This window comes from Microcaecilia unicolor, chromosome 3 (assembly GCF_901765095.1).
Source record: "Microcaecilia unicolor chromosome 3, aMicUni1.1, whole genome shotgun sequence".
In the NCBI taxonomy this organism is placed as follows: domain Eukaryota; kingdom Metazoa; phylum Chordata; class Amphibia; order Gymnophiona; family Siphonopidae; genus Microcaecilia; species Microcaecilia unicolor.
Genome location: NC_044033.1, coordinates 23,249,962 through 23,268,376, shown reverse-complemented (window position 1 = coordinate 23,268,376; position 18,415 = coordinate 23,249,962). Strand labels below are relative to the sequence as shown.

General features: G+C 42.0%; 1 protein-coding gene across 4 annotated transcripts in view; it reads right to left on the bottom strand.

Annotated features, from left to right (window-relative positions):
• Positions 1 to 18,415, bottom strand: part of EML4 (EMAP like 4) — a 391,221-nt gene that overhangs the window by 28,007 nt on the left and 344,799 nt on the right. For all 4 annotated transcript variants that reach the window (XM_030195783.1, XM_030195785.1, XM_030195787.1 and 1 more), the window contains 4 exons: positions 16,897 to 17,048; positions 15,625 to 15,750; positions 15,300 to 15,431; positions 5,606 to 5,673 (listed from right to left, as the gene is read on the bottom strand). In XM_030195783.1, the coding sequence (XP_030051643.1) occupies positions 5,606 to 5,673; positions 15,300 to 15,431; positions 15,625 to 15,750; positions 16,897 to 17,048 (478 nt within the window). The remainder of the gene's footprint in view (positions 1 to 5,605; positions 5,674 to 15,299; positions 15,432 to 15,624; positions 15,751 to 16,896; positions 17,049 to 18,415) is intronic.

Below are 18,415 nucleotides of genomic sequence, written 5' to 3'. Positions count from 1 at the left end.
AGAGGGGGCCAGGGCGTAATCTGTGGGGGCCCATGCCCTCGTGGCCCAACGTAGCTACGCCCCTGTACAGAACCATTTTAGCACTGACATGAGGGCTTCCTTGCATGAACAGCTTGCTTCAGGTACTGCCACAAATACTTCAATACGTTTAGGTTCAGATGACGACTTGGCTAATCCACTACATCAATCCTCTTTGTCAGACATTCTGTAATATTTATTTATTTATTGTATTTGTACCCCACATTTTCCCACCTTTTTGCAGGCTCAATGTGGCTTACAAAGTATGGAAATGAGAACGTCATTACATGATATAAGAAAACAGTCGATCATAAGCTGAGGTGAAAGAGGAATTTAGGTAGAAGGTGTTAGGTAAGGTCGTGAAAGAGGTGTTTTGGTGTACTTGGGTGGTTTAAGGAATGATTTGTTTCATTGAGGGTGACTTTTGTAGGCTCTGTTGAAGAGATGTGTTTTCAAAGCTTTGCGAAAGCTGGTTAGATTGGTTGTGGTTTTTAGGGCCATGGGTAGTGCGTTCCAAAACTGTGTACTTTTGTACTCAAAGACATGCTTGCTTACCCACTTTTGGCTCAGCTCCAGTACACAGATGGATAGTATGACATTCTGCTCTAGAATTTCCTTATATAAAGTAGAATTCATGTTTGGTCAATGATGCTAAACCATCAAGACCCCGGTGCAGCTCAGCAGCCTCTATCACTGTGTTGACAATCAGGAGGTTCCTCTATGGAAGGCAGCGTTTGTTTTTTCTCCCCCCAAAAATTTGTTACTGTGAAGTTTTCAATTAACCTTCAACTTAACTGTCCAGAGACAGCTGTGTTCCATTCTGATTGTTTCCTGATAGCTTAACATTTCAATGCTTGAGTCAGCCACAATGAGAAATTGTCAGATCTTAGTCTGGGGATTTTTTTTTTTTTTTTTTTGGAGACTTCATGGATTATTTTCCAGTTTGATCTTAGTGATCTTTTCAGGATGGTCACTTCTAAGTAGTGTCACTATAGTTTTCAACTGCATCTATTTGTACACCAACAGTGGATAGATGCAGCCACAAATATTTGCAAATGCTGCGTGCGTCTGGTAGCGCTATACAAATGCTAATAATAATAATAAATGCTCCAGACAGCTGAGTAACAACTAGTCTTTTTCACAGGTCCTCTGAAATTTCATCATGGCAAGACAAGTTTCCAATTACTTTTACATAGAAAATGATGCTCAAACTTAGTCATGCAGATTTGCTCTGAAGGGTGGTTGGTTAACAGGAACAGCCTCTGCCTGTCTGACATTGCTGCCTGGATGTCTCATCACCATCTGAAACTAAACATGACCAAGACTGAGTGTCTTATCTTTCCCCCTAAACCAACCTCTCCTCTTCCCACATTCTTTATCTCTATGGATAACAATATTATCCTCCCTGTCTCATCAGCTCGTAATCTTGGGGTCATCTTGGACTCCTCTCTCTCCATCTCGGCACATATTTAACAGACTGCTAAAACCTGTCATTCCTTTTTCTATAATAATGTCACCAAAATTCATCCTTTCCTTTCTGAGCATACTATCAGAACCCTTATCCACACTCTTACCACCTCTCGCTTAGACTACTGCAAGTTGCTTCTCACAGGCCTCCCATTTAGCCATCTCTCTCCTCTTCAATCTGTTCAAAATTCTGCTGCACGACTAATATTCCACTAGTGTCGCTATGCTCATATTAGCCCTCTCCTCAAGTCACTTCACTGGCTCCCTATCCGTTTTCGCATTCAGTTCAAACTCCTCTTACTGACTTACAAATGCATTCACTCTGCAGCTCCTCAGTACCTCTCCACTCTCATCTCTCCCTACACTCCTCCCCGGGAACTCCGCTCGCTGGGAAAATCTCTCTTGTCTGCACCCTTCTCCTCCATCGCTAACTCCAGACTCCGTTCCTTCTATCTTGCTGCACCAGATGCCTGGAATAGACTTCTTGAGCCTGTACGTCAAGCTCCTTCTCTGGCCGTCTTCAAATTTAGGCTAAAAGCCCACCTTTCTGATGTTGCTCTTAACTCCTAACCCTTACTCACTTTTCAGTACCCATGTTTTATCAAGTCCACCTTAGTAATTCCCTTATCTCTTATTTGTCCTGTTTGTCTGTCCTAATTAGACTGCAAGCTCTGTCGAGCAGGGACTGTCTCTAAGTTCAGTGTACAGCGCTGCGTACATCTAGTAGCGCTATGGAAATGATAAGTAGTAGTAGTAGAATCATAATTTTAATTAGGTAAACTAATTGGCAGCAACTGTGCTAAAGAATCTAGGGCACTGGTTCCCAAATCTGGTCCTGGAGGCACCCCAGCCAGTCAGGGTTTCAGGATACCCACAATGAATATTCATGAGAGAGATTTGCATGCACTGCCTAAACTGCATACAAATCTCTCTCATGAATAGTCATTATGGATATACTGAAAACATGACTGGCTGTGTTGCCTCCAGGACCAGAATTGGGAACCACTAATTTAGGGTTTTATTAATTATTTCACAAACTGACAGTAAATTAATCTTACTATTCCTACTACTGTACATTTTTGTGTCTCAACTGGCAGAATTAATTTATACCTTTATCATCGCAAATGAAAAGATTGGTATCAATTAAACAAGGGTATCATGGTTAAGAACTTGCAATTCTTACTATACTTTCTCAGCACTGTTAACTTTTTGACTTCAATTCAAGACAGAAGACCTAGTGGTTAGAAAAACAGACTGAGAACCAAGTGGTCCTTTTACTAAGGTACGCTAAAAAATGGCCTGCGGTAGTGTAGGCGCGGTTTTGGACATGCACAGAATTATTTTTCAGCACACCTATAAAATATGCGTTTTAACATTTTTGCCGAAAATGGACATGCGGCAAAATGAAAATTTGCCGCGCATCCATTTTGGGTCTGAGACATTATCGCCAGCAGTTGACCTAGCGGTAAGGTCTCACGCGGTAACGGTCCTCATCTGTCAAATGCCACTTGACGCACGTAGCTGCCGCGCGTCAGAAATTAAAAGCTTTTTAGATGTGCATAGTGGACGTGTGCCAAAATTGAAATTACCGCAAGGGCCACATGGTAACCGGGCGGTAACCCCAATTTGGAATTCGTTACCGGAGAATGTGGTTAAGGCTGTTAGATTAGCAGAATCGAAGAAAGGTTTGGATGGCTTCCTGAAGGAAAAGGCCATAGAATATTATTAAAGGAACATAGGGAAAAATCCACTATTCCTGGGACAAACAGTACAAAATGCTTTGCTCCGTGGATCTTGTCGGGTGATTGTGACCTGGATTGGCCACTGTCGGAGACAGGGTGCTGGGCTAAATGGACCTTTGGTCTGTCCCAGTGTGGCGATGCTTATGTCTTAGTAAAAGGGCCCTCAAGAGACCCAAGTTTAAATCCTGGTTTTGCTACTTGTACCCACTGTAACATTGGGCAAGTCATGCGAAGGCCCATTTTATATAGAAAACTGAGATGTCTATGTTGGAGTGTGGTCAGTTATGCTCTGCCAAATATCAGGACTGCGTGTGTATTTGCCTGCACATACTGCAGGAGCAGTCTTTTATAAATTTACTTAAATAAAGTAATAAACAGAGCACGTTTCAGAAGTTATTTATCTGGATAAATGAGTATTCACATAACCTGGCTGTCCAGGAACATGACAGCTCTTACCCTCATAAATTATGCTGAGGGTAAGAGGGGTTGGGAAGTGGGGTGTGAGTAATCAACAATGAACAAAATGAAGTCGGTCCAGAGGGCAGTTACTAAAATGGTTAGTGCTCTTAAACATAAAGTATATGAGGACAGTCTTAAAGATCTCAATATGTATACTTTGGAAGAAATGCAGGAGGGGGAGACATTATAGAGACATTTAAATACCTACATGGCATAAATGAACAGTGGGTGAGTCTCTTTCAATTAAAAGGAAGCACTGGAATGAGGTGGCATAGGATGAAGGTGAAAGGGGATAGACTCAGAAATGAGGAAATACTTCTTCATGGAAGGGGTGGTGAATTAGTGGAACGGCCTCCTGGTGGAGGTGAAGGAGATGAAAACAGTATCTGAATTCAAGAAAGCTTGGACAAGTCATAGGATCTCTAGGGGAATGGAAAGGTGAGGCCCCACCTGGAGTATTGTGTTCAGTTTTGGAGGCCGTATCTTGCTAAGGATGTAAAAAGAATTGAAGCGGTGCAAAGAAAAGCTACGAGAATGGTATGGGATTTGCGTTACAAGACGTATGAGGAGAGACTTGCTGACCTGAACATGTATACCCTGGAGGAAAGGAGAAACAGGGGTGACATGATACAGACGTTCAAATATTTGAAAGGTATTAATCCGCAAACGAACCTTTTCCGGAGATGGGAAGGTGGTAGAACGAGAGGACATGAAATGAGATTGAAGGGGGGCAGACTCAAGAAAATGTTAGGAAGTATTTTTTCACAGAGAGAGCGGTGGATGCTTGGAATGCCCTCCCGCGGGAGGTGGTGGAAATGAAAACGGTAACGGAATTCAAACATGCGTGGGATAAGCACAAAGGAATCATGTGCCGAAGGAATGGATCCTCAGGAGCTTAGTCAAGATCGGGAGGCGGGGCTGGTGGTTGGGAGGCGGGGATAGTGCTGGGCAGACTTATACGGTCTGTGCCAGAGCCGGTGGTGGGAAGCGGGACTGGTGGTTGGGAGGCAGGGATAGTGCTGGACAGACTTGTACGGTCTGTGCCAGAGCCGGTGGTTGGGAGGCAGGGCTGGTGGTTGGGAGGTGAGGATAGTGCTGGGCAGACTTATACGGTCTGTGCCAGAGCCGGTGGCTGGGAGGAGGGGCTGGTGGTTGGGAGGCGGGGATAGTGCTGGGCAGACTTATACGGTCTGTGCCCTGAAGAGCACAGGTACAAATCAAAGTAGGGTATACACAAAAAGCAGCAAATATGAGTTATCTTGTTGGGCAGACTGGATGGACCGTGCAGGTCTTTTTCTGCCGTCATCTACTATGTTTAGTAGATGGCTTGGATGAGCAGACTGGATAGGCCATATATCTGCCTTAATTTTTCTCTGTTTTTCTAAATAGGTGGCACTAAAAATGCTGTAGTTATGAGGATGAAAATAAGGTGCATACATTACATCTTCAGATTTATGCACATTATTTTCAAGGACAAAAGTAAAATTTTTCAAACAGGAAAGCTTGATTGTAGTCTCTCTTTGGGTACTTTTCAAAAATTTCCCCAATAAGTGCATTTCATTCTTATTACAATGGGACACTATAAAACAAATCCATAATGAATTTGTAAGTTGCGGTCTCCATTTTGTCTTTTATTGATAAAAGCTGTGATCCCTTCATAATTCATTGTTGTGCTCAAGAAAAGAAAAAATCCTCATTTAAAATAAACAAAAAAAAAACAGTTAAGAGACATCAATAATTTGCACAAAATATACCATATATAAAGAGTGAAATCTGACAACTAGAAATTTCAAGATACTTCCAAATAATTATTTCACTTTCAACTACAGATCTCTGTACATCTTTCATCTTTTGGAAAACACACACATTTTCTCCAGTAATAAAAAACAAAAAAAAAACCCTCTAAAACAAGAACCTACCTTCCTGAATGAGTTCCTATTGCTACCACTACTCCACTTGGATGGAAATCAGCACAGTGTCCTGGTTCCTAGAAATAAAGTCAAATTATCATTTTACATTAGCATACATAAGGGAAAGGGAAATGGGACTTGATATACCGCCTTTCTGTGGTTTTTGCAACTACATTCAAAGTGGTTTACATATATTCAGGTACTTATTTTGTACCAGGGGCAATGGAGAGTTAAGTGACTTGCCCAGAGTCACAAGGAGCTACAGTGGGAATCGAACTCAGTTCCCCAGGATCAAAGTCCACTGCACTAACCACTAGGCTGCTCCTCCACTAGCAACATTCCATGTAGAAGCCTGCCCCTTGCAGATCAGCAATGCGGCCACGCAGGCTTCTGTTTCTGAGTCTGACGTCCTGCACATCAGACTCACAGAAACAGAAGCCTGCGCGGCCGCGTTGCTGATCTGCAAGTGCAGGCTTCTACATGGAATGTTGCTAGTGGAAGAGCAACATTCCATGTAGAATCTCAAATAGTAGCAACATTCCAGAATCTCAAATAGTAGCAACAGCAACATTCCATGTAGAATCTTCAAATAGTAGCAACATTCCAGAATCTCAAATAGCAGCAACAGCAACATTCCATGTAGAATCTCAAATAGGGAAAGGGAAATGGGACTTGATATACCGACTTTCTGAGGTTTTTGCAACTACATTCAAAGCGGTTTACATAGTATATTCAGGTACTTATTTTGTACCAGGGGCAATGGAGGGTTAAGTGACTTGCCCAGAGTCACAATGAGAATTATGCTCGATACCAGGGGCGTAGCTACGTGGGGCCACAGATTACGACCTGGCCCCCCTCTACATTTGACCCCCCCCACCGCTGCATCATCAGGTATGTTTGCTGGCAGGGGTCCTCAATCCCCACCAGCCGAAGTCTCTTCTTCAGCGCCGGTTGACTCCAGCGCCTTTCGTTTTGTGATCTTTTGTTTCTGACGCCTTACGTCCTGCAAGAGGCTACATGCACGGTGCAGGATGTAAGGCATCAGAAACAGATGATCAAAAAACGAAGGTGCCTGAGTCGACTGGCGCTGATGAAGACTCTTCGGCTGGCGGGGATTGGGGACCCCAGCAAGCAAACAAGGTACCTGATGTGGCGGCGGGGAAGGGGGGGGGGGGGGGGTCAGCAGCTAAACAGTGTCCCCCCACCTCGGGCTCTGGCCCCCCCCTCCCGCTGAGGTCTGGCTATGCCCCTGCTCGATGCGAGACTGAACTGACATGCCTTCACGCTCATACTGCAGCCCTGCATTGATTGATGGATGAAGACTAGTCTGCCTTAGCAGCTCTCTCTAGTATGTTTATGGTGTTTAAGATTTCCGAGTTTATACGTCTGTTAATGTCCGATGGATGCGTTTTATATTGTGAATGTTTTTAACTGTAACCCGCTTCGATTCTAAACCGGGATATAAATCCATGAAATAAATGAATAAAAGTGCAAGAATGCCAAGGAGCTAATCCTTTTCTTGAGGGAAAAGTTGCATTGGTATACAGCAGGCAGATGTTTTCAATCTTCCAAAGCTAAACTAATATGGGGCTCATTTTTGAAAGAGAAAAACATCTAAAAAGTGGCATAAAGCAGCATTTGGATGCTTTGCTTGCCAAAACATTCAAATCGCGATTTTTTGAAACCTATTTTGCAGACGTTTATCTATGCATTTCGTCTGAGGTCTGTCCAAATCAGAAGGGAGCATGTCGGGGGTGGGATTAGAGTGTTTCTAACACATGTTGGATGTTTTTCTGCCATAATGGAACACAACCAAAATGTTCAGGACTAAAACTAAGACTTTTTGAGCTAGACCTGTTTTTAATAATGACTAAGTCACAAAAAAGTGCCCTGAATGACCAGATGACCACTAGAGGAATAAAGAAATGAACGCCCCCCTTACTCCCCCAGTGATCACTGACCCTCCCTCCCACCTCCCGAAAGATCTAAAACAATACATATTGCTTCAGATGTTATGGCCAGTCCTATTATAGCAGCAAGCAGGTCTCTGGAGTAGCCTAGTTTTCAGTGAAATGCACTGTGGAGAAGGGAACCCAGGCCTATAATCCATCCTAACTGTTCCACTTGTGGTGGAAAATGTCAGCCCCCCCAAAACCTATTGTACCCACATGTAGGTGACACCTGCAGCCGTAAGGGCTACTGTAGTGCTGTACAGTTGAGTACAGTAGGTTTTTGGTGGGTTTTGGAGGGCTCCTCATACAATATAAGAGGGTAACGGTGAGATGTTACCTGGGAGCTTTTAGGTGAAGTCCACTGCAGTGCCCCCTAGGATACCCCACTACTCTGCTGGGATATCTGTGTGGCCAGTCTACTAAGAATAAGAATACTGGCTTCCTTCTTTACGCCAATGGCTTGATTTTGCACGTTTTTCACTTGGGACTCTTTTTTCTCAAAAATGGACCAAAAGGATAAATGCACAGCGCACAAAAACATCTAGCAAGTGGCCATTTGTTGGGAAAAAAAAAAGATAGACGTTTTGCCGTTTCAAAAATTGTTATATTCGCAATTTGGATTCCAGATGTTTTGCGCAAAACGTCCAAAGTTGGACTTAGATATCATATCGAAAATTCCCCTCCATGTATCCTCAAGAAAGATGGGCTAGATTTATGTATTTGCTACATTTGTATCCCACATTTTCCCACCTATTTGCAATACAAAGTGAAGTTGTGGTAAAATAAGGTTCATGTGGAACAGACACATGAGGGAATCATAGAGCGGAAGAGTTATGTTATGTCCATTACGTGCTTTGGTTTCGTTGTGTTGCAGAGTTCAGACATTTAAGTTGGATAGGTAGGGAATGCCTTTTTAAACAGGTTAGTTTTTAGAGATTTCCGGAAGTTTAGGTGGTCATACGTTGTTTTCACAGCTTTTGATACTGCGTTCCACAGTTGTGTGCTTATGAAGGAAAAACTGGATGCAAAGGTTAATTTATATTTAAGTCCTTTGCAGCTTGGGTCTTGCAATCCAGAGGTGGCCGGTTCAAATCCCGCTGCTGCTCCTTGTGATCTTGGGGAAGTCACTTAACCCTCCATTGCCTCAGGTACAAACCTAGATTATGAGCCCTCCTGGGACAGCTTCGATCTCTGTGTGAAAATTAACGCACAGTATATAGAATCCTGGGGTTAGTCTCTTATTGTACGTTTGTGGTTACTTTGTGTGTTGTTTTATTTATTGTAAGCTGCATTGAACTCAAGTATATTTGGGATAATGTGGGGTACAAATGTCAACAACGAGCAAATAAAAAAAGAAATTATTAAGATGGACTTGGGGAAATCCACTGCTTATTTCTAGGATGAGACAAAACAAATTTACTGCAACAAAGATATGTTGACTAATGAAGGTGTCTCATATCGTCACAAAAGCCTGTTTATGCCAACTTGCTTTTCGGCTCACAAGCCTGTGAAAGTTTGTAATCATAGACCACCTCCAGCCAACCAGTAGTGCCCAATGTCCGTCTTTTATAGAGGCCTGAGTGTCAAAGTGTCTATCTATTTATTCATTAAAACATTGGTGCTCAGGCACAGAAATCAATAAGTGCACTACTGTTCAAAAATTAAACACTATTGCAATAAATTGACGAATAATGCAAAAAATCAACTTAGCTTGATAGCTCTGAACAATGTAAGCCGTCTTCTTGGGCTGGAGCTTATCATGTTTCAAGGGTTCAATATATCAACGTACTGACAACTCCGGTATCGCTGTAAGCCCGACAGGACCCTGTTTCGCGGTCAACTGCTTTTTCAAGGGCATAAACTTTTCAACAGCCTCTGATGCCGGTAAACAACCTAAGCTAAGCTGATTTTTTGCATTATTCGTCAATTTATTGCAATAGTGTTTAATTTTTGAACAGTAGTGCACTTATTGATTTCTGTGCCTGAGCACCAATGTTTTAATGAATAAATAGATAGACACTTTGACACTCAGGCCTCTATAAAAGACGGAAAAGAAACAGGTGGAAAAAACAACTTCAAGAGATCAATCCAAGGCGAGAGGTGAGATGCTCCAGAAAAACTTTATTAAGGACCCCTCAAATTCTTACTTCGGGTATTAACGTCTAAAATAATAGTATTAAAATTATCGTCTTCTTTTTCAAGAATATCAAGATCTACCTTTATCTCTTTCTTAATGTTCTCTGCCCTCTTTTTGGCTGTTTCAATTAAAAGAATCATAAGGTCTAGAGAACATTTGTTTAAAATTTTACACCAATCATCTAAAAACGATTGATCATCTTGAAAAATGGTGGGTCCCTTCATGATCCTTAAACCACGGGGAATTCTTTGTTGTCTACAATATTCCAATAAAAATGAGTAGTGTAAATCGAATTTTATTGCATTTTTTTGTTTCAATATAACATTTGACCATCTATCCAAGGATGATAAGTGGCTACCAGGTACTTCTTAGCCAAGATCAGGTGACCCTCAGGGGGAGGAATGCTGGCTTCGGCCTAACCCCTGGTAAGCCTTTTCTTGGTTGAGAGGTGCCCAGCTTTCCTTCTAATAAGTTCTGGGAGAAGAGGATATTTCTCTGGTAAGTGAACAAATTTTGCTTGTGCTTTCGTAACTTGAAGATTGGGGTTTAAAGGAGGAACTGTAAGTTAGTGATAGGCTGATATCCTTAATACTTTAGCAAGTTTTAAATTACGGAAAAACTCAAAAAACACTAAGATGGAGTCAGCAGTCCAGCAGCGAGAGGGGTGCTATCCAGTCTTTTGCATTGAGTGTCACATGTATGATTATCTCCCAATTGGTGAGGTGTCATATGTGTGTGCCCGATGCAAAGAGCTCCTAGCTCTCAGAGAACGTGTCCGTTCTCTTGAGGCTAGAGTAGCAGACTTGATGGAGCTGAGGGAGACAGAGAGGTACATAGAGGAGACCTACAGGGATGTTGTAGAGAAGTCCCACCTCCAGTCAGGTAGCCCCTGTGCTACCTTGGAGGAAGGAGGTCTCCTAGAAGGAGAGCATCACCCTGGTGAAGTAGGAAGTACTCCTGTAGCCAGGACCTGCCCACCAGGGGATGTACTATCCTTTCGCACCGAGGATATATCTCCAAATATTGCCCGGGAGGAAAAGATTAGGACAGCTGTTGTACTTGGTGATTCGATCATTAGGCATATAGATAGCTGGGTGGCTGGTGGTCGTGAGGATCGCCTGGTGACTTGCCTGCCTGGTGCGAAGGTGGCGGACCTCACGCGTCACCTAGATAGGATTTTATATAGTGCTGGGGAGGAGACGGCTGTCTTGGTACATGTGGGTACTAATGACATAGGAAAATGTGGGAGAGAGGTTCTGGAAGCAAAATTTAGGCTCTTAGGTAGAAAGCTGAAATCCAGATCCTCTAGGGTAGCATTTTCTGAAATGCTACCTGTGCCACGCGCAGGGCCCAAGAGACAGGCAGAGCTCCAGAGTCTCAATGCGTGGATGAGACGATGGTGCAGGGAGGAGGGCTTTAGATTTGTTAGGAACTGGGCAACATTCTGGGGAAGGGGGAGCCTATTCCGAAAGGATGGGCTCCATCTTAACCAGAGTGGGACCAGGCTGCTGGCATCGGCGTTTAAGAAGGAGATAGAGCAGCTTTTAAACTAGAAATGGGGGGAAGGCCGACAGTCGCTCAAAAGAGCATGGTTCGGGATAAGGTATCTTTCAAAGATATCACCATAACAGGGAAGATAGAGTATCCTGATAGTGAGGTTGCAAAAGAGATTGTAGTAGATCGGGTATCCTTAAATAACAATAAAAATCAGACAAAAGATTGCCAATTAATACTGTCAAGTACTAAGCATGATGTACTTAGGAACAACAAACATAGTTTGAAATGTCTATATGCGAATGCCAGGAGCCTAAGAAATAAGATGGGGGAGTTAGAATATATTGCACTAAATGAAAAATTAGATATAATAGGCATCTCTGAGACCTGGTGGAAGGAGGATAACCAGTGGGACACTGTCATACCGGGGTACAAATTATATCGTAGTGATAGGGTGAATCGGATTGGTGGAGGGGTAGCATTGTATATTAACGAGAGCCTTGAATCAAATAGATTGAAAATTCTGCAGGAAACAAAACACTCCTTGGAATCACTGTGGATTGAAATTCCATGTGCAAAGGGGAAAAGGATAGTGATAGGAGTGTACTACCGTCCGCCTGGCCAGGACGAACAGACGGATGCGGAAATGTTAAAGGAAATCAGGGACGCAAACAAACTGGGCAACACAATAATAATGGGGGATTTCAATTACCCGCATATAGACTGGGTTAATGTAACATCTGTACACGCAAGGGACATAAGATTTCTTGATGAAATCAAGGACAGCTTCATGGAACAGCTAGTTCAGGAGCCGACAAGAGAAGGAAAAATACTAGACTTAGTCCTTAGTGGTGCTCATGATCTAGTGCAGGGGGTAACGATACGAGGGCCGCTTGATAACAGTGATCATAATATGATCGGTTTTGATATTGGCATTGAAGGAAGTGAAACTAGGAAATCAAGTACGCTAGCGTTTAACTATAGAAAAGGTGATTACGACAAAATGAGAAAAATGGTAAAAAAAAGACTGAAAGGAGCAGCTCGCAGAGTAAAAAACTTGCATCAGGCGTGGATGCTGTTTAAAAACACCATCCTGGAGGTTCAGGACAAATATATTCCACGTATTAGAAAAAAGGGAAAAAAGACTAAACGTCAGCCGGCGTGGCTAAACAGTAAGATAAAGGAAGTCATTAGAGCCAAAAAACAATCCTTCAGAAAGTGGAGAAGAGAACCAACTGAAAGTAACAGGATAGATCATAAGGAATGCCAAGCCAAATGCAAAGCGGAGATAAGGAGGGCAAAAAAGGACTTTGAGAAGAAATTAGCGTTGGAAGCAAAAATACATAGTAAAATTTTTTTTAGATACATTAAAAGCAGGAAACCGGCCAAAGAGTCGGTTGGGCCGCTGGACGAAAATGGTGTTAAAGGGGCGATCAGGGAGGACAAAGCCATAGCGGAGAAATTAAATGAATTCTTTGCTTCGGTCTTCACCGAGGAGGATTTGGGGGGGACACCGGTGCCGGAAAGAATATTTGAAGCGGGGGAGTCGGAGAAACTAAACGAATTCTCTGTAACCTTGGAGGATGTAATGGGTCAGTTTAGCAAGCTGAAGAGTAGTAAATCACCGGGACCTGATGGTATTCATCCCAGAGTATTAATAGAACTAAAAAATGAACTTGCGGAGCTACTGTTAGAAATATGCAATCTGTCCCTAAAATCGAGTGTAGTACCGGAAGACTGGAGGGTAGCCAATGTTACTCCGATTTTTAAGAAGGGTTCCAGAGGAGATCCGGGAAATTATAGACCGGTGAGTCTGACGTCGGTGCCGGGCAAGATGGTGGAGGCTATTATTAAGAATAAAATTGCAGAGCATATACAAAAACATGGACTGATGAGACAAAGTCAGCACGGATTTAGTGAAGGGAAGTCTTGCCTCACCAATCTAATGCATTTTTTTGAGGGGGTAAGCAAACATGTGGACAATGGGGAGCCGGTTGATATTGTATATCTGGATTTTCAGAAGGCGTTTGACAAAGTGCCGCACGAAAGACTCCTGAAGAAATTGCAGAGTCATGGAATCGGAGGGTAGGGTATTATTATGGATTAAGAACTGGTTGAAAGATAGGAAGCAGAGAGTAGGATTGCGTGGCCAGTATTCTCAGTGGAGGAGGGTAGTTAGTGGGGTCCCGCAGGGGTCTGTGCTGGGTCCGTTGCTTTTTAATGTATTTATAAATGACCTAGAGATGGGAATAACTAGTGAGGTAATTAAATTCGCCGATGACACAAAATTATTCAGGGTCGTCAAGTCGCAGGAGGAATGTGAACGATTACAGGAGGACCTTGCGAGACTGGGAGATTGGGCGTGCAAGTGGCAGATGAAGTTCAATGTTGACAAGTGCAAAGTGATGCATGTGGGTAAGAGGAACCCGAATTATAGCTACGTCTTGCAAGGTTCCGCGTTAGGAGTTACGGATCAAGAAAGGGATCTGGGTGTCGTCGTCGATGATACGCTGAAACCTTCTGCTCAGTGTGCTGCTGCGGCTAGGAAAGCGAATAGAATGTTGGGTGTTATTAGGAAGGGTATGGAGTCCAGGTGTGCGGATGTTATAATGCCGTTGTATCGCTCCATGGTGCGACCGCACCTGGAGTATTGTGTTCAGTACTGGTCTCCGTATCTCAAAAAAGATATAGTAGAATTGGAAAAGGTACAGCGAAGGGCGACGAAAATGATAGTGGGGATGGGACGACTTTCCTATGAAGAGAGGCTGAGAAGGCTAGGGCTTTTTAGCTTGGAGAAGAGACGGCTGAGGGGAGATATGATAGAAGTGTATAAAATAATGAGTGGAATGGATCGGGTGGATGTGAAGCGACTGTTCACGCTATCCAAAAATACTAGGACTAGAGGGCATGAGTTGAAGCTAAAGTGTGGTAAATTTAAAACGAATCGGAGAAAATTTTTCTTCACCCAACGTGTAATTAGACTCTGGAATTCGTTGCCGGAGAACGTGGTACGGGCGGTTAGCTTGACGGAGTTTAAAAAGGGGTTAGATAGATTCCTAAAGGACAAGTCCATAGACCGCTATTAAATGGACTTGGAAAAATTCCGCATTTTTAGGTATAACTTGTCTGGAATGTTTTTACGTTTGGGGAGCGTGCCAGGTGCCCTTGACCTGGATTGGCCACTGTCGGTGACAGGATGCTGGGCTAGATGGACCTTTGGTCTTTCCCAGTATGGCACTACTTATGTACTTATGATGTCCTCATCTTCTGTAAATGGCTCTTGTGATTGTAATAGTCCATTGAGTCGATCATCCGGAAAGCTCAATATATTATCCCATGGTTGAAAAGACATGATGGGACCCACCATTTTTCAAGATGATCAATCGTTTTTAGATGATTGGTGTAAAATTTTAAACAAATGTTCTCTAGACCTTATGATTCTTTTAATTGAAACAGCCAAAAAGAGGGCAGAGAACATTAAGAAAGAGATAAAGGTAGATCTTGATATTCTTGAAAAAGAAGACGATAATTTTAATACTATTATTTTAGACGTTAATACCCGAAGTAAGAATTTGAGGGGTCCTTAATAAAGTTTTTCTGGAGCATCTCACCTCTCGCCTTGGATTGATCTCTTGAAGTTGTTTTTTTCCACCTGTTTCTTTTCTGTGTTGGATTTTTGTGGAAATTTTTGGACCTTTTTTGCGGCTCTATAAAAGACGGACATTGGGCACTACTGGTTGGCTGGAGGTGGTCTATGATTACAAACTTTCACAGGCTTGTGAGCCGAAAAGCAAGTTGGCATAAACAGACTTTTGTGACGATATGAGACACCTTCATTAGTCAACATATCTTTGTTGCAGTAAATTTGTTTTGTCTGGTTCGAGTTGTGTATTTTTACAAATATATACAGACAAAGCTGAGCCATTTTTCGTTTGATTTTTGTATTATTTCTAGGATGAGCAGCACAAAATCTATCTTCATAGTACTGGAATTGGAAGATGACTCTTTATGGCTGTTACCTAACACTATCAAATATCTGCTTCTTTCTGTTGATTCTAAAATGTTTTATTCCATGACCCCTTTTGCTGTAAAACAAGAAAGCAAAAGCAGAGAAACTTACATCTAACAGCCTGGTCCATTCAAGCGTGTGGTCCACGGAGTTCCACAAGCAAACTTGTCTGTCCTGAGCGCATGTTAACAGCAAGTCTTTAAAAGGATGCGTCGCTAATCCCCAGAGCTCATCTGTGTGCCCCTGATGAGGAAACAAAACCATTTTTTATTTTAATCATAAATAAAACACACAGCAATCAAAGAAAAGTTTCCAGACTGTAAGACGTAGTTCATAGTTCAAATATATTGGAATAACACCTAAGCAATTCACAAGCAACACAGATCAGAATAATAAACAGAGCTGAAAGCTTGTCGAGAGAAAAGCGTTACCTTACCTGTACTTCTACTTGGAAACCATCATTAAATGTTCCTCGTAAAATAAAATTACGTGATGTGCCAATTAAGAACTGATCTGCCTTGCCTTCTGCAACTGCTCGGATTGTTCCATACTGATCAGGAACCTTCAAAACAAAGAAAAAGGGAAAATAATAATAATTTTAAAAGAACCCCTTGGGTAAGTTGTGAGAAGCATTTTTAGTCCCTATGGGTAGATTGCATGTCTGAAACCCCATTTTCAAAGGTCCATTTGCCTGGGTAAAAACATATTAGCATGGGTAGTTCACATTGAAAATAGTCCTCTGGGTCATTGCAATTTACAAAGGAGTAATTCAGTTCAATTCACAGACTTTTATGTTGTTCAAATCCTATTTGGATTCTTTCCATGTTTAATTATAGTAATATTTATAAATAATGAAAGCAAAACCAAGCACTTAACCACTTTGGGAATGTGCCAACAGCAATACTATAAGAGTATGCAAGCTCTGGGAAGCTGCAGATGGATGGCAATTACAGAAATACCTATGTATCCAATTCTGATCCTCAATACCGAAATCCTTCTCCTCACATTAAGAGCTTACTGGCCGTTTGCTTCCACAATCTCCGATGGAGCCCTTCCAGTGACGGTATACACATAGGCAGCTTATTCCAAACCTGAATTACAGACTATTTGTGGTTTGGGTCATAATAGTGTGGTCCTCAGCTTTGTGTTCCGTCTTGCTACCTAAGAGGAATTTAGGGAGGGGATCAGCTGTGTTCCCATGTCTGGGCTGAGCACTGATATTCAAGGAGGAAGTAAATACGAGCCTTTTGAGCTTGACCCTGTGTTGCCTTCTTTGCTTTCAAACATTTTCAATGCAGTGCGGTGACAGCAGGAAATTGGCTTCTAACATGAATGTTAGCATGCAACTCCTGCAATGACATCACTGTGTGCATATATTAATCACCTGGTTGTGCTGAGGTTGCGGTTCAAGGAAATGTGAGGACAAGATAGGAAGATCATTGTGACATCCTTGCAAGAACCTCATTCATGCATTAATACTGTTAGTTAGTTTTCTACTACTACTACCATATATAGAAGTACAAAAAGAAAAACAACAAGACTGATGTCATTTCTCAAATTACAGCCTATTGTGCATTTAATTGTAGTTATAATTTTAGAATCAGTCTATGGTAGTCCTCTTTTAAAGGCCTGTTAATGTTTCCTCTGCCACTTTGCAGTCTGAACGGAGCACATTTGTTATTACTGATTTTAATCTTTCTGTTCTTACCTCTATGTCCCTCTCAGGGCTCAAATTGTGATCCCACATTATTATTTTTCTGTCTTTCCCGCCTCCAGTTAACAGCATGCCATTTCTCATCTGACGAAGTGTGAATACGCTGCCATCATGGGCTTTGATTTGTTTGCTTATTTGGTACAAACCTATGATCATTACAAAAAAACAAACAAACAAAAAAAAACAGCAGCTGACAAACATGCCAAACAATCTTTTGCTTAGTCCTAACTTTAAAACATTCTATAGTTTAAAACAAATTCTTAAGTGAAAGAAACGGTGCCAAATTTGGGAGCACTGTAAGAAACCAGAAAGAAAATGAAGCAGTGTTTTCTGGCGGCGAGTGTTTTGCTGACTGCCGCCAGCATTCTTCCTGGATATTCAATGCCAGGCCGTAGCCGAGCTTCGGCACTAATGCATAGCTGGTTAATTTGATATTCAGCACTTAAGTAAAATGTGCCCCCTCACCTCGGGCTCTGGACCCCCTCCCGCCAAAGTCTGGCTATGCCCCTGTTAGGCACTAACTACTATTTTCAGCAGTGATAATTAGTTAAGTACCACTGAAAATTAGTGGATAAACCCGAATAAGCGATTTAACCAGTCAATGATCATTTCTGGCTGGTAAAATCACTTTGAATATCGACCCAATAATAAAAAGCAGAATAAAGTGTATATTTTGCAATCATCAGACAGAAAAATAGAGAGAACATAATGAGCCCAACAATAGCAGCAGTCTACATATTAAAAAAAGCTCCCTCCAGCTGTATCTGAAACATTAATAATATATATTGCTGATTTTGCCAGTACCTGAAAAGTTCTCACAGAGCACAGTACTGATGCCAGTCTTCAAAAGCTCTGCTTGCCTTTTTTTTAAATTGCAGTTCTATTCTCTACAAACCAACTTAAAGAGATACTCTAAGATAATTTATTAGGTATAAATCTGATATTGTAGGCTTTTTGATAATTTATTATGTATAAATCTGGTACTGTAGGGTTGCAGGAAACTAACTTATCAGATATTGAACATCAGAAACTAAAATACTCATGGGTGGGTCAATGCTTTTTTGTATCTGCTCCTGAAAAGAAAGCAGGAGTGGCTGTACTAATTCCTAAGAGAGTTCCTTTTCAGACGGTTAGAGAGCTTAAAGACCGTGAGGGGAGACATACACTAGAGGGCATCATACATTCTATGCATGTTCTAGTGACTTTCCTTCTATGCCTGAGGGGGCGGAGTAGTGTAATCAACAGGACACTTCCAGAAGAAAACATGTGGACGACAGAGATGTATCAACACGAGTTTACTGCATAAAAAGACTCAACACGACACCGTGTTTCGGCGACAATGCCTGCCTCAGGAGTCTTGTAGTATAAAATGCATTCAAGAATAAATCAAACGGTAACCATAAGAGTAATGCAGCCTTTAAAAAGACTGCTGAAAATGTGCTCATTCGATGAGCTAAAGCAGTTTGGAATTCTGCAGTCAGAAGTCTTATGGTTACCTTTGATTTATTCTTGA